Source organism: Rhinatrema bivittatum, chromosome 7 (genome assembly GCF_901001135.1).
Source record: "Rhinatrema bivittatum chromosome 7, aRhiBiv1.1, whole genome shotgun sequence".
Classification (NCBI taxonomy): domain Eukaryota; kingdom Metazoa; phylum Chordata; class Amphibia; order Gymnophiona; family Rhinatrematidae; genus Rhinatrema; species Rhinatrema bivittatum.
The window spans coordinates 136872281-136889231 of NC_042621.1; the positions used below are offsets into that span (position 1 = coordinate 136872281).

Sequence of the window (16951 nt, forward strand, 5' to 3'; positions counted from 1 at the left end):
CAGATGGTGAGCAGGAGCAGACTTGCAGAGGTCTTTTGGACGTCCGACTCTCCCGGTGTTGCTCTTGAAGACGGTGGTCAATTCGGCCCGTCAAATCTATAAGGTCCTCCAAGGAGGAAGGGAGCTCCCGAGCAGCCAACTCATCTTTTAGCTACGAGGAGAGCCCATAAAGATAAATAGCTTGTAGGCAATCCTCTTGCCAGGTGAGTTTGGTAAAGTCCGGACCTCTATAGTGTAATCGAAAAAACGTCATTGTCCTTGATAAAGGTGGAGCAGATTTGTGCTTGCCACAGCATGCCGCCCAGGGTCATCGAAGGTTCGCTTGAAGACAGCCATGAATTGAACCAGTTCCCTCAACAGGGAATGAGCGTTCCCATAGGGGAGAAGCCCAGGCCAGGGCCTTCCCTTCTAGGCGAGACAGAATAAATGTGACTTTAGTTAAGTCACCCTGAAAGATGGAGGGTTGCAGAGCAAATTGCATTTAGCACTCGTTTATAAACCCTCTGCAAATCTTGGAGTCACCGTTGAAATGAGGGGGTGCTGGAAGCGCTAAAAAGGCCCATGGCAAGGACGAAGGTGGCTGTGGAGATGGTGGGGTTGGCTGCCCGTTCAAAGCATTGAACCGATTATGAAGACGTCCAATGGAGGCAGCCAGTGCTTCCAGAAACAGCTGATGTTCCTGTACCTTGGAAACCATGTCGATGACGACTTGGGAGGCACACGGCTCCACCGAATCCATGGCCTTTGCAATCTGTTGCGCTGGAGGTGAATCCTTGGGCTGAGGTGGGGTTGACACAACCCGTGGCAAGGGCCCACAGGTTCCCACCATCGGCAGGTGGAGTGGGCTGAAGTTAGAGGCCACTGGAGCTTCACCTATACCAGCCCCTTGGGTTGAGCATTTGGGTGCCGGGGCTGGCAGGACTTAGGCAGATAAAGAGAGCTGGTTCAGCCCAGAGACAGCAGCCAGCAGATGGCATAGGTCTATACAGATGGGTTGCGGAACTGGAACTCAAGCACCAAGGAACAGAGAGCGACTGAGGGTGCTTGGGCAAAGAAAAGCCGAGGTTTTGAGAGTCCACGTCCAGAGGATAGAGGCAGAGGCGTCTCTGTCAAACACAGCTGGAGGCTGGCGGCTAGTGGAAGCTGTGGTGAGCAACATAGAACTCTGGACGAGAGCCTATAGCAAGGTTATCCGTAGCAATGGTCAGGGCACGGAGAAGGCAGGCATGGTCAGGGGTAGCAATGGTCAGGGCACGGAGAAGGCAGGCATAGTCAGGCATAGCAGTGGTCAGGCGTGGAGAAGGCAGACGAGGTCGGACATAGCAGAAGTCAGGCTTGGAGAAGGCAGGCGAGGTCGGATGTAGGAGAGGTCAGGCTTGGAGAGAGTCACAAAGCAGAGTCAGGCAAAGCAAAGTCCAAATCCATGAAGTCAGACCAAAGCAGGAAACAAGAGAGATGAAGACACAGGACCCAGGAACATCGAAGAATCAGGAACACAAGGCAGAGATGAATCTCTAGAAGCAGCAAGCACTCGATCAACAGGGAACTTAGGAGACCAGTTGCAAAAGCAACGTTTAAGAGCGCTGCCTGAGCTTAAGTATGCTGAGAGTGATGATGTCAGCATCCAGGTCTGCGGCCAGGTGCCTGCCGCGGGCCCTTTAAAAGCTTCATGGTTGCGAGTGCGCGCCTAGGAGGGGGCGCAGTGCCATCGGTGGCATCTCTCCGCAGAGCGAGCAAAGAGGCCTGCTTGGAAGGAGAATCCTGGCTGGAGGTCCCAGGCAGCATGGTAGGACCAGGGACACTGGCAGAGGCCTGAGGTCAGAGCCAATGGCCGACTGCAGCCAACGACGGACAGTTAAATGCTGAGGTCTGTCTGGGAAGGTGAGAAGATCACGCTGTGGGCCTCATCATAACAATATCGACAGGTTAGACTTCAGAATAGGGCTTTGTCAATGATGGTTCCTAAGCTGTGGAATGAGTTACCATTGGATGTGTGATAGGAGACAGATCTGATGTGATTTTGAAAGAAATCGAAAACTTGGGGGTGGACCCTTGGACACTGTGGCAACTGTACCCCATGCTAACTTAATGGAGTGCCCCCTAGTCTTTCTACTATCCGAAAGAGTAAATAACCAATTCACATCTACCCGTTCTAGACCTCTCATAATTTTAAACATCTCTATCATATCCCCCCTCAGCCGTCTCTTCTCCAAGCTGAAAAGTCCTAACCTCTTTAGTCTTTCCTCATAGGGGAGCTGTTCCATTCCCTTTATCATTTTGGTAGCCCTTCTCTGTACCTTCTCCATCGCAATTATATCCTTTTTTGAGATGCGGCGACCAGAATTGTACACAGTATTCAAGGTGCGGTTTCACCATGGAGCGATACAGAAGCATTATGACATTTTCCGTTTTATTCACCATTCCCTTTCTAATAATTCCCAACATTCTGTTTGCTTTTTTGACTGCCGCAGCACACTGAACTGACGATTTCAATGTGTTATCCACTATGACGCCTAGATCTCTTTCTTGGGTTGTAGCACCTAATATGGAACCCAACATTGTGTAATTATAGCATGGGTTATTTTTACCTATATGCATCACCTTGCACTTATCCACATTAAATTTCATCTGCCATTTGGATGCCCAATTTTCCAGTCTCACAAGGTCTTCCTGCAATTTATCACAATCTGCTTGTGATTTAACTACTCTGAACAATTTTGTGTCATCTGCAAATTTGATGTAGGCAGCGGTTTCTTCCAAGCAGAAGCAATAAGTTCAGGAGCAAGTCAGGGAACATGGGCCCTCGAGGAGCGAGTACCGGCTCCTGAAAAGCGACCTGAAAGACATGAGAGAGGCCCCCGAGGAGCGGGTACCCCATTAGGATAAAGTCCAAAAGTTGGAGAGACAGAGTAGCTAGGTACAGAGAGCGAATCCCATCCGTAAGGAGATCCCTTGCTAACTCGATTAACTAGCAAAAAGTGTAGGCTTTTGTATCCAGGATGCATGACGTCATCACAGGGGGACGCCCCTGAGGTTTGCGCCAAAGAGAGAATTAGAGGCAGGGCCGCGTGGCGCACGCCCTATGGTACCTGGACAACATGGCGGGATGCAGCGCCCGAGCCAGACCGGGGATGCTGGAGAGGACGGCAGGCAGATGCCGCGGCAGCCAGACGTCCATCAACCGCGGGAGGAGTCGCAAAAAAGGTAAGGTGGGCAGAGTGGAGATGTCGGGCAGCGACAGTCGTAACAGTACCCCCCTTCAAAGGGCAGTCTCCTCTGCGAGTACCAGGTTTTGGTTTCAAAGGATGCGCGAGATGAAATTGATGGAGCATCTCTTTATCAAGGATGTTAACCTGAGGCTCCCAAGAGTTTTCATCGGGGCCGAAACCTTCCCAAGAAAGAATGTATTCTAATGTTTTGCCTCGTCTTCGGACATCAAGAATAGCTTCAACCTTATATTCTAGCTCATCTTCTGCATTGATGGGAGGTGGTTCCTGAGTCTTGGAAGAGAATTCACTGAGTATGAGAGGTTTCAAGGGTGAAACGTGAAAAGCGTTACGGATGTTTAGTCCGGGTGGTAGCTTCAGACTGTAAGTGATATTGCCAAGACGTTGGAGGACTGAAAATGATCCAACGCAGCGAGGAGCAAATCGAGTGGAGGATAACTTCAGTCTGAGATGTTTGGTGGATAACCAGACTTTGTCACCAGGTTTGAAGACAGGCGCTTGAGAATAGTGAGCGTCATAAAACTTCTTAGCACAGTCACTCGCTTTAATTAGCATGTCTTTCGTCTGAGTCCACAGATTATGGATTTCATCAGAGGTAGATTGAGCTGCTGGGGATGTCACTGAGAGCTTCAGTAGAAGTGGCGGGGTTGGTGAACGTCCATATACCATTTCAAAAGGTGTTGATCCAGTTGATGTTGCTGGATGAGAATTGATGGCGAATTCAGCCCAAGGTAACAGTTCAGCCCAGTTGTTCTGACGGCAACTCACGTAGGTTCGAATGAACTGTTTATAGGTTCTATTCATCCGTTCTGTTTGGCCATTTGATTGCGGATGATAGGCTGAAGTGTAGTCTAGAGAGATGTTGAATAGCTTGCACAAGGCCCTCCAGAATCTTGCCGTGAATTGAGGAGTATGCACTCTTACATTTCATGAGAGGTGGAATCACTTCGGAGGGGGGGGGGGGGGAGGAGGCTAGCCCATCTCCTCAGGCCTTTCAGCCCACCACATTTTGCAAAATTTCAGAGGGTTTGGAAGGGGCGGATGGGCAGCACAGAGTTACCAACCCCAAACTGTCCACCACTTTAGGAAGGAAGGAGGAATGGCGGGTCTGACCATTGATCTAAACTTTTTTTTTTATTGTTTTAATTTAAATCTGTCTGTATTTAATTAGCTATATTATTTGAATATAGCCACATAAGCTTAAAATTAGATGGACACGTGTATCTGGATAACTTTAAACCTAATTGGCTACATTTAAACATAGCTGGTTAAGTTTAAAGTTATCTGGCTAAAGGTAGCCGGATAACTTTATTAGTTGATATTTAACAGGATGTTTATCCCGCTGAACATCCTGGATTAATTTATCCAGCTAACTTCAACTGGATAAGTTATCCATTTTTTGGATTTTTGTCTTCTTCATTTTTTTTTAAATTATATTCATTCCGTTTTATACAAATAAAATTAACAGTGAATATAGAAGGAAATATGATCACACATGTTCATCTCCCGATATAAAGACCAATATAAACACAAGGGAGTCAATATTCAAGGGCATTTAGCAAGATAACTCAAACTATCCACCTAAATGGCTAATTTAAGAATATTGAGTTACTTATCCAGCTACATTTTAGCCAGGAGAAAAAAAGAGGCATTCCTAGGGCTAGCCTATGTTATCTGGTTAATTTAGCCAATTTGCAATTCTATCCAAGGTTGTGTGTTACTAGAAAAAGGTTTTTGAGAAATAGAGAGAGAGTGAGAGAAAGCCTCTATAGAGAACAATATGTCACTCTACTATTTATATCACTATAGGAGGGGGGCACTTTTAACTCGGAGTGTGGTAGGTTTGGGGGGTGCAGTTTTACATACACCGTAGAGAATGCATTGTAGAAATCAATTCCTCTTGTACCTTTCATCAATTCAACCAGCAGAAAATCTTCAGGGATGTCAACTTTGCTCTTCGTACCTCATACGGTGTATGTAAAACTGCCCCCCCCCCCAAACCTGCATCCCCCCTTACAGTGATATAAATAGGAGAATGACATATTGTTCTCTATAGAGGTGCTCTCTCTCTCGATAAATTTTTGGGCCTTGTGGAAATGACCTATATGATGCGGAAGCAGTGAAATTATCCTAACCATGCCCCCTTTTTTTTTTATCGCAGGTGTTATTTTCACAATATTTATAGCATTTTGATAAATCTAGGCCTAAGTTAGCCAGATATCTTTAGGTCTGCCTCATAGCAGATCTAAAGTTATCAGGCCTTGTATACTAGATGACTTGCCTCTTAATAGATATCTTCAAATGATGTCTGGTTAAGTGGCATTGTTTGGAAAATAAGGATGTAGTGCAGGCCTGCGGCCCAATTTTCCTCCCCTGCAAATTAAAAAAATTACCCAGCCTGTCTAAGCAACCCCCACCCCTCTAAACCCTTCTGAAATGTTAAAAACATTGCGGGGTCTGCAGGTTGGTTCTCCCTTACCCATCTTTTCTTAATTTTAATATGGCTCCCTCCTGGCCCCCCAACCCTTCACCTCTTTGGCCCTCTCCCACCCCTGGATCATCTCCTGGATCTTACAAATCCTAGCTGGGAGCAAGATATCTTCTTGGGGGATAGAGGAAATAAGGCAGGAGGTGGAGGCCACCGCATTGCATGTGATTTGCATGCATGAAATTTTACAAATCCATGCAAAGCTGCTAATGCATACTTAATTCTCACTTCAAATCACATCAGATCTTCACTGATGTGTACTGTGCTGTTCATAAAGAGAAAATTATCAAAACTCCAGACTCACTTAGAAAAAATTCAGTCCTGTTATTTTATCATGTTTTAAGAAGTTGTAGATATTTTACCACGGGAGCATTGGGACATTATTACAGGTCCCAATGCTCCTGTGGTAAAATTTAAAGGCCCTGAGGATCAAAACTACACCCCTCCAAAACTTTCAAATTCATGTACAGGGGTCTCCCGAGACAAGTGGTGCAAGCCCAAAAAGTTAAAAAAAAAAAAAGAAAGCTTATAATCACGCATCAATGCCGCTCTCCCCTTCTCAAACCCCTCGTTCCAACTAAATCCCTCCCCTTCCAAATACCCCGGCCCCAATCCCCCCTCCCAAAATAGACAAAATCCTTGGTGCCTTTTGGGATTCTTCCCCTTATATCAAAAAAGGACCTGGTGGTCTAGGGAGGCCCCTGGACCCCACCTCCTCAAAGAGTCATTGGTGGCTCAGCTGGAGTCCAAAGAACCTCCTAGCTCCGGTCTGGTCAATGCTACCTTTCAAAATGGGGCTGACACATTGAAAAACAAGCCCTGCGCCAACCGGATAAGGAGTCTGCCTGATGACAGGACTGAACCCAGGTCTGGAATCCTCAATGGTCTCTGGTCAGGGCTAAAGTCCAGATATTCCACAAGTAGAAAATCTGTGGAATTGCTGTTTCCATCTCTAACAGAGAGATTCCTGTACTTCTATTTCAGCATATCATTACCCTAGATTTGAGTCTGGAGTTTTGATAAGTTTCTCTTCAAAATTACTCAGTTTACAAGTCTCTATATAATCTGAGATGAAGCTAGACAATTAGGTTCTTCATAGCTCCATATTTGCTGAGCCAGATTCAGTGAAAGCTCTCTGAGTGAACATTTGCCAGGGATCTGGTTAAGTTGGAGAATTCCCCAGCATTGACTTGTGGGGGTTAGCAGCTGTTACTCTATCCCAGTATTGAGTTCTGCATCTCTTAGCCCAGATGCTGGAGGCATATCCCCACAATCCCAGGATCTCTTTGGTAATGTATTTCCTATTCCTCTAGTATCTAGAAGGGATTTCAGGAGAGAAGCCCATGGTGTGGAAAAAGAAGGTCTTGCCATTTGGGTTGAGAGAAATGTTCTAGAACCTTTCCCCCTATTTCACAGGAAATCTGTTTAATACCTTCTGTATTTCCCTGTGTTGGTTGGATAACTGATATGATTCAATTTCACTTACATGAAACTGGGGTCTTTCCCATTATGTAGAAGGTAAGTTTGTCTCCATAAAGCCTTAGTTATATGCTTTATATGGAATGGACTTAGCTGAAGCTCATCACTGAGACTTCCATTGTGTTGTGGGATCTCAGCTTGGTGCTTGCTCAGTGAATAGAAGCTCTTTTGAGCCTCTGCACTCTTGTAAGCATAAAATCTGACCTGGAAGGTCACAAATATTTGTTTGTAGTCACTCAGTAGGCGAGGGTCTATCTGCTATGGATCCTAGTGCCTTTCCCACTTTCTTTGAAAGTTTTTTTCCTATAAGTTTTCTTTATGCATGTTAATAGTCATTGCCTAAAGCAAACTTGCTTACCTTGTAATAGGTATTATCCCAGGACAGCAGGATGTAGTCCTCACATATGGGTGACGTCACTGGACGGAGCCCTATTATGGAAAACCTTCTGTCAAAGTTTCTAGAAACTTTTGACTGGCACACTGAGGCCACTGAGCATGCCCAGCATGCTATAATTCCCTGATCCACATGGATCAGTCTCATTTGTAGCAATAAGCTTTAGCCAAAAATAAAATAATAAAATGAATCGGACCCAACTCCGCGGAGTGGCGGGTGGATTTCGTGAGGACTACATCCTGCTGTCCTGGGATAACACCTATTACAAGTTAAGCAATTTTGCTTTATCCCAGGACAAGCAGGATGCTAGTCCTCACATATGGGTGATTTGCAAGCTTTGGCTGAGTAATTGTGTAGTGGACCAACAGGGAACACAGTGTGCAACAGGCACAACAACTGGTGAACTGTTGGAAAAAACAAATGAGGCAGTCTGAGATCACAGCAGGTTGGATGTAGAAGGAGTTGGGATTATGCCGGAAACAAGTTCTTCAAGACAGATTGTCCGTAGGCTGAATCTTTTTGTCCTTCCTTGTCCAAATAGTAGTGAGCTGCAAAGGTGTGAAGAGAACTCTATGTTGCGGCTTTACATATGTCAGCTATTGGTACAGAACAATAGTGTGCTATTGAAGCTGACATTACTCTTACTGAGTGCGCCTTTACTTGCCCTTGGAGAGGAAGGCCTGCTTTTTCATAGCAGAACTGTATACAATCTGCAAGCCAGCTGAAGAGAGTTTGCTTGCCCACTGCTTTACCTGGTTTGTTTGGATCAAAAGAAACAAAGAGTTGGGTGGACTTCCTATGGACTGCGGTGTGATCTAGGTAATATGCAAGTGCATGTTTACAGTCCAAGCTGTACAAAGCACTTTCACCTTGGTGAGAGTGAGGTCTTGGGAAGAATGTGGGCAAGACTATGGACTGATTCAAGTGGAATTCCGTAACTACCTTGGGAAGGAATTTTGGGTGTGTACAGAGTACCACTCGGTCATGTAGGAATTTTGTATAGGCTGAGTATGTGACAAGTGCTTGTAACTTACTTACCCTTCTAGTGGATGTGATGGCTATGAGGAAGAGACTTCCATGTTAGAAATTTAATATCGCAGGAGACCATGGGTTCAAAAGGAGAACGCATGAGCCTTGTTAGTACCACATTAAGGTCCCATTCTGTAACTGGTGGCCGTATAGGGGGTTTTAGATGAATTAAACATCTCATAAATCTACTGAAATCGGTGAATCCCCTATTGTATTATGGTACGCTGAGATTGCACTGAGATGTACTCTTACTGACGAGGTCTGGAGACCTGAGTCTGAAAGATGCCATAGATAGTCTAATAAGGATGAAGTGGGGCAGGAAAATGAGTCATTACCTTTTTGTGTACACCACATGGTGAATCTTTTCCACTTAGAATGATAGTTTTTTCGTGTGGAAGGTTTACGTGAAGCTACAAGCACTTGAGAGACATTAGTTGAAAGATTGAGTGGTTGCAAGATCAAGCTTTCAACATCCAGGCTGTTAGAGAGAGGGATTGAAGGTTGGGATGGGCAACCGGCCCTGATCCTGAGTTATGAGAGTGGGTGCTGTGCCCAGGCGAATTGGTTCCCTGTTCGAGAGATCAAGGAGTATGGGAAACCATACTTGACGAGGCCAATACGGGGCTATGAGTATCATGGACCCTTTGTCCTGTTGTAGCTTCACTAGAGTTTTGGTTATTAGCGGTATTGGAGGATACGCGTATAGAAGGCCTAAAAGCCAGGGGTGACAAAGGCGTCCCTGGCAAACTTGTTGGTCTGATGGTACAGGGAGCAGTATTTGTCCACTTTGTGATTCAGTTCGGATGCAAAGAGGTCCATTGTTGGTTGACCCCAACGTTGAAGTATCCTGGTCGCTACCAAGGGATCCAGGGACCATTCGGGAGGTTGGAACTGATGACTGAGGCGGTCTGCAACCACGTTGTGAATGCCTGCCAGATAAGTGGCCCGGAGATACATTGAACGTGTTAGGGCCCAGTCCCAAATTTGTGCTGCTTCTTGACAAAGGAGATACAAGCCTGTACCTCCTTGTTTGTTCAGGTACCACATGGCTACCGTGTTGTCTGTCTGATTCAGAACAGTCTTGTGGGAAAGGCAGTCCTTGAACGCATGTAGCGCATAATGTATAGCTCAAAGCTCTAGGAAATTGATTTGAAATGTTGCTTCGAGTTTCGTCCAAGTACCTTGAGTTTGGAGATTGTCTATGTGAGCTCCCCACCCTACGGTGGATGCATCTGTAGTTAAAGTGACTTGTGGAATTGGTTGCTGGAAAGGTAGGCCTGTGAGCAAGTTGTCTATGTTCGTCCACCAGAGGAGCGAGGAATGTAGTTGTTGAGTTATTTGTATTGGAGATGATAGTGGTTGAATGGATTGTATCCACTGCGCTCTCAATGTCCATTGGGTGATCCGCATGGCTAATCTGGCCATAGGAGTGACATGAATTGTGGAGGCCCTCGAGGCAGAGTTAGGAACTGATGGGCTGTTGCATGTGTCTGTGTGCGTAGAGATTTCTCTGATGAAGAGAGTGTCTCTGCACGGTCTTTTGGAAGGAAAGCTTTTGACGTTATGGTGTTTAAATCTGCTCCGATGAATTGCAACAGGCGAGATGGTATGAAATGGGATTTCTGGTAGTTGATTAGGAATCCCAACGAATGGAGTAAATTGACTGTAAGCTTGAGAGAGTTGAGAGCTCCCTGTCTTGTCTGGATTCTGATGAGCCAGTCGTCCAGGTAGGGAAAAATGTGTAACTGGGCCGCTGCCACCGCTAGGCACTTTGTGAACACTCAAGGTGCTGAGGCGAGCCCGAATGGTAGAACTCGGTACTGAAAATGTGATGTCCCACCAGGAATCGCAGATACTTGCAATGAGGAAGTAATATTGGAATGTGAGCGAAAGTGTCTTGAAGATCCAGAGAACAGAGCCAATCTCCTTTTTGAAGTAGAGGTAGCATGGTGCCTAATGACACCATTCTGAATTTTTCCTTCTTAGGAATTTGTTGAGTTTCCGGAGGTCTAATATGGGACGAAGGCCTCCTGTTTTCTTTGAATGAGGAAATATCGGGAGTAGAGTCCTCTGCCCTGCTGAGGAACTGGTTCCACGGTACTGGCTCTCAGAAGGGTGGATAATTCTTTTTGTAGAAGCGTGGAATGATTTTTCACTGTCCAAGACGAGGTGGGTGGAGTATCATTTGGAACAATAAGAAAATCTAGACGGTAACTGTGAGGTATCATTGAGAGTACCCATTGGTCGGTGGTGATGTGCGACCAATTTTAATGGAAAAAGGATATCCAACCACCTACAGGTACAATAGGTGTCGGATTGGCGGACAGGCTTTTGTTCTCTGGCAAGATTTCAAAACCCCGAGGCCGGGCCTTTTTGTGGTGGAGGCTGAGCTCTAGGAGCTCTTGGTTGTCGGACTTGGGCCCTTTGTGCAGGTCTTGATGACCTACCATGGGTTGCTGGGGGATAGTATCTCCGTGGTCTGTAATATGGCCTTTTCGATTCTTTTCTGGGAGGTCTACGTGTAGAAGACGGACTCTGGTGGAACAGAGGAAAGCTGACATAGAGTTTCTGAGTGCTCTTTCAGTTGTGAGACCGCCTCACGATCCTTGTCTCCAAAGAGATTATCTCCGGTTCAAGGAAGGTCTGCAAGCTTTTCTTGTATCTCTGATCTTAGGTCTGAGGCTTTAACCAGGCCCACCTGCGAGCACTAATGCCTGTAGCAGTCATCCTAGATGAAGTTTCAAAGCTGTCATAGGCTACTCTAACTTCATGTTTTCCAGCTTCCAGTCCTTTATAAATTATGTTATTAAAAGAATTCTGGAACTAAGAGATTCAGATAATTCTTGTATTCAGATAATTCTTGTATTCAGATAATTCTTGTATTGTTTCCACAGATTACGTTGGTACTGCGTCATATAAAGCTGGTATGACGCAATTCTGGAAACCAGCATTGAGCCTTGGAACATCTTTCAGCCAATGGTATCCAAAAATCTATGTTCCTTCCCAGGAGGATTAGATGAATGTGGCTTAATTGTCTTAGATTTCTTTTGGGCCGACTCTACTACAACAGATTGATGAGGTAGCTGTGGCTTCTGAAAGCCTGGAATGTGCCGTACCAAATAGGTGGCATCAGTCCGTTTATTGACAGGTGGTTTGGTACAAGGGTGTTCCCATAACCTGTGTTGTAATTCTACTAGTACCTCATGCACTGGTACTGCAAGGAATTCTTTTGGTGGATCCACAAATTGCAAAACTTCCAGTGTTTTTTGCCTGGTATCTTCTTCCGATACTAACTGGAAAGGGATGGTATCAGCCATCTCTTTAACGAAAGTAGAAAAAGAGAGGTCCTCTGGAGGGGATTTTCTCCTTCTCTCCAGAGGCGAGGGATCTGATAGGACATCCTCCGATGAAGTATCGGTATCTGCATCATCCCAGGTGTCCGAGGAAGGTGGACGCGGAGGGGTTGATGGAGGATGGAAAGATGGCATTGAGGGTTTCATCGGTGGTCTCGATGGAAATAATGGAGAGAGAGAGGGTTTGGGATGAGAGATTCCCGATGGACCTGGTGTAGGTTCAGCCATCAGTAAATTTTTCGATATCTCTTCCCCTGTAGGTCGTGGCATCGGAGCATCTAATGGCTGCACCGGAATGGTACCGATAAGAGTGTCCAATTTGGCAAGTATTGGCGCCAACAACGACAGATCCGGCATCGGCGTCGGTACAGGCATCGGTGCAGGCGAGGGTGTTGGCACTGGTGATGGACTTGGAGCCGGCGGTGGATTCGGTGACGGAAATGGAATCGACACCAGTAATGGAATCGGGGCTGGCGATGGAATCGGCATTGAAGGTGGAATCGGCGCCGGTGATGGCATCGAAGGCATCTCTCGGATAGCATCTCTAACTGCCTGGTGGATATATCCATCCAGTAACGTCCTTATAGCTGATGACGTCAGAGCAGCTATAGGGGGAGGCAGTGAGGGCGAAACTGGCCTTTCCACAGGTCCCTGCGGAGGCACGGCTCCCAGCACCGATATCGGTGGGGATCACCTGGGAGTCATAGGTCTCGAGGGCATTAATGACTCATCCTTCCGAGGTTTCTTAGGAGTTGGATCGATAGGCATCGAAGGAACTCAGGGCATCGTGTCTGAATCAGGATACAGAGGAATTCAATGGCAATGCCGGTGCTTTTGTCGATGCTCAATGCTCTTTGTTTCGATTATCGATGTAGACTTTATAGATGACTGAGAAGGGATCGGTGATGGTCGGTCACCCTCTTTGTCTGGACGACGTCGAGTTTTCAAAACTACTTTTTTAACTGCTCCAGCCGGAGACGATTGTGTTGAAGTCGAAGGCAGCAGTTGAAGATGGAAAAGATGCTCCATCTTTTCCAAATGTGTTTGCCTGCCCTTCGGTGTCATTTCAGTGCATTTCGGGCATGTCGATACATCATGTCTCTCGTCTAGACAAAGCACACATTCGATATGTGGATCCGTTATGAACATAATGCGAGTACAATTCGGGCATTTTTAAATCCTGGTAGCCATGTCAAAGGCCAGACAGCTGTCGACAACCTTCTGACTGGATTTTTAGTTAATGGTATCGACCGGAAAAATTAATTCACTCACCAGTGGTGAAAAAGAGGGAGACCCCTATGGTGGAATAACTTTTTCCGAAAATTTTTAAAAACATTTTCCAAGCGTGAATTTACCACACAGGGCTCCTTACGTGCGAGGCTAACAGTAGCGCGGAAAAAAGAAGACTGAAGGGAGACTCCTGTGGATCAGGGAATTATAGCATGCTGGGCATGCTCAGTGGCCTCAGTGTGCCAGTCAAAAGTTTCTAGAAACTTTGACAGAAAGTTTTCCGTAATAGGGCTCCATCCAGTGATGTCACCCATATGTGAGGGCTAGCATCCTGCTTGTCCTGGGATAATATTATGCATAAGTCTGTAAAGATAATCTCTCATTACTCTTCAGATACAAGTAATCTAAAACCTTCCATCTGGAATGGTCTAAAGCCCCAGACAGTCTACTTAAGTTTCCTTGACATAAATAAACCTGAAATAACCATAGCCAAGAGCTCTGTTCTCTTTGGTTAGTGATTTGTGTTTCTTCTCTCACCCAGGAAGATGCGAGTCTGGTACAGCATGTCATAGCTCACTATGTTGGAGCTCTGACTGCATCAGAAACAAGGCTGCAAAGTGGGATTTTCTCCAAATGTTCACACCACATCTCTGTTTTGGCAGGCATTCCCGACATTAAATTGAATTTTGAACACTCTGTCTTACAAGTTTCTTTGAAGGCCTGTTACTTGGTCCAGACTGCCACAAAAAAAAAAAAAGGAAAACCAATAAAGTGAGATTGGTCTGATACCAGCCAAAACATTAGTGCTTTTGGCACTGTTTAGTTTTTCCTTTTTGTTTGAGGCAACCTGTAGCTTGGGATTCCTTACATGTGAGGACTGCTATCCTACTTGTCCTTGGAGAAAGTGAAATTATTTACCTATAATCTTGGTTCTCCAATGGACAGCAGGATGCCAGTCCTCACAAAATCCCTCCCACCTCCCATTGGAGTTGGTTTTTCCAGGTTTTAGCTTTATATTAGATTGAAGGGCCCTGCCTGGGAGCAGGGAGATGACTAGGACTGCACATGCCCAGTAGAGCATGTTAAAATCTTCTAGAAGCTTTGAAATCAAAATTCCATGTTGGGCTCCATCTAATGATTTTACCCACTTGAGAGATCTGGCAAATGCTGACATTGGAGGACAAGGTAAGTAAATTCACTCTACTTTAACCCCTTTCCTCAGACTTCTAACCTCCAGTCACTCACCTCTGCCTTCTTTTCAGCACGGATCAGCCCTGACTTTGTGAAACAGCGGAAGGCTAATGCCGACCCAGGTGTTAAAACATCCTCACAAGTCCAAAGGAAGGAGTAGGCAGCATTTGTGGGGTTGATAATCTTAAAAGACCTGAAAATGGAGATCAGGAGAGATAAAAGTAATGGGCCATTACCTAAAATAGTGATTCTTTATTGGCTTTTTTGCATTTTTATTGCAAGTTATTTATAGTGACTGCTTGCTATCAAACCTTTATTTTAATTATTTTCACTTCATGTTTATTAAATTTCAATAAACATTCACAATCAAAAATGTATAAGTTCATGTTCAGAGATTTACATATCCTTTATTATCTATCAACTGACCTTCTAAAGCTTATCTTCATGTACTTCCACATTTTCATGTTATCTGGTTAAGAACATAAGAACATAAGAAATTGCCATGCTGGGTCAGACCAAGGGTCCATCAAGCCCAGCATCCTGTTTCCAACAGAGGCCAAAACCAGGCCACAAGAACCTGGCAATTACCCAAACACTAAGAAGAACCCATGCTACTGATGCAATTAATAGCAGTGGCTATCCCTAAGTATAATTGATTAATGGCCATTAATGGACTTCACCTCCATTCAGATCCCATATTTAATCTATTGTTGGAATCATGAGAGTATGTGTAATAATTTCATCTTGATTCTATTTTTTTTAAACTAATATTCATATAAGGTCGATATTAAAAAAAATCTACTGAATGGTTAAATTAACAGGTAAATTTACTTGGTTATTACCAGTTAAATATTCAACCGCACTTACCTGGCTAAATCTAGTTGGTCAAAAACTGACTGTCTAGAATTAGCTACCTTGGACCTAGCTTCATAATTTTGCTATAAATTCCACATGAATAGCCCCCACAATAAAAAAAAAAAAGGGACATGGTTAGGGAAATTTTTGAGATACTGCAATGCATGTTATTGTACTACTACGCTTGTTAAATTTATTAGTCAACTATTTAAACCACTGTAGGAGGGTAAACTAGTAACTCGCGGTGAGGTTTTGGTGGTGGTCTGGGATTTAGGGGGCAGTTTTACATGCACAGTCATATTTATGAGCAGCACAATACACATCAGTGAAGATTTGATGTGATTTGGAGTGAGGAAAGGTACACAAAGATAAGATTTGTATAATGTACTCTCACCCTAGCTTGATGCACTCTTTATCTAGCTGCTATCAAGCTAGGGCGAGAGTACATTTATTTATTTAACAGGTTTTATTGACCGTCGTTTAGTTAACACTTTCACAACAGTTTACAAACTTTAAGAAAGTAAATACATCATTTTAGATAATAACATTAAAATACATAAAATACAAATACAGTCTTAACAGGTTATTAACAATAAGAGTAAAACAGGTAAAAGATAAAAAAGGTAAGCAGTAAAAGCACTAAAACTGTTTTCATGCATCTATACTGTAAGCCCTATTAAATAACCATGTTTTCAGGTTTCGCTTAAATATCTTAAAATCTGACTGTAGTCTTAATTCAGTTGGCATTTCATTCCAAAGGTTAGGGCCTGCTAATGATATAGCTCTTTCATGAACTGATGTTAATTTGGCTGTGTTGATTGATGGAATGGACAATAATCCCTTTTTGCCGATCTTAAGTTTCTCTGCGGTGTGTGAAGACGTATTGCTGCTTTCAGCCAATCATTATTTTCTCTAAAGATTACTTTATGTAAATTACATAAGGTCTTAAATTGTATGCCTGATTCTATTGGAAGCCAATGTAGTGCCATTAATACCGGTGTTATATGTTCATCTCTTCTTTTTCCCATTAATACTCTTGCTGCACTATTCCATTATTCCACAATCTTATCTTTAGGTACCTTCTCTCACTCCAAATCACATCAAATCTTCACTGATGTGTACTGTGCTGTTCGTACATCTGACTGTGCATGTAAAACTGCCCCCCAAACCCTAGACCACCAGCAAAACCTCACCTCGAATAAACTAGTTGACCCTCCTACAGTAGTATAAATAATTGATTAGTATACATGCCTCCCCAGAGGCACTCCCTCTTCCTCTCTTTCTCCTCCAGCACACTCCACTCCCTCTCCCCCTCCTGCCCAAAACAGAATTTGCAATAATAATCACAAATCCTGTTTCAGGCATATCACACAGCATGACACCAGGAAAAAAGGTGTAGTTATTTCCAGTTGTAACATGTGTTATGCTATCACGCCCAATGTTAAACACCCTTCATTTTCATAAACTCCTCCCTTTTGACCAAATTTTAAAAATTTGCATACGCATCTCGCAATGCGTTATTTATCGTATGCATTATGGCATTATCCTGGGCATTAGGGCCCTAATGCCTGCAATAAGGCCCTAACATGATTTGATAAATAACCCTGTAAAATGGTTAACTTTGAAATCAGTGTTCCCTTTACGTACCTGGATCAGTCCAGACCCTGGGTTATGTCACCAATCCAGCAGAGGGAGGCAGAGAAAA

General features: G+C 44.4%; 1 protein-coding gene across 1 annotated transcript in view; it reads right to left on the reverse strand.

The window, feature by feature from the left end:
• Positions 1–16951, reverse strand: part of HYDIN (HYDIN axonemal central pair apparatus protein) — a 1819717-nt gene that overhangs the window by 253868 nt on the left and 1548898 nt on the right. Inside the window, exon 71 of the mRNA XM_029609235.1 lies at positions 14446–14584. Coding sequence (XP_029465095.1) covers positions 14446–14584 — 139 coding nt within the window. The remainder of the gene's footprint in view (positions 1–14445; positions 14585–16951) is intronic.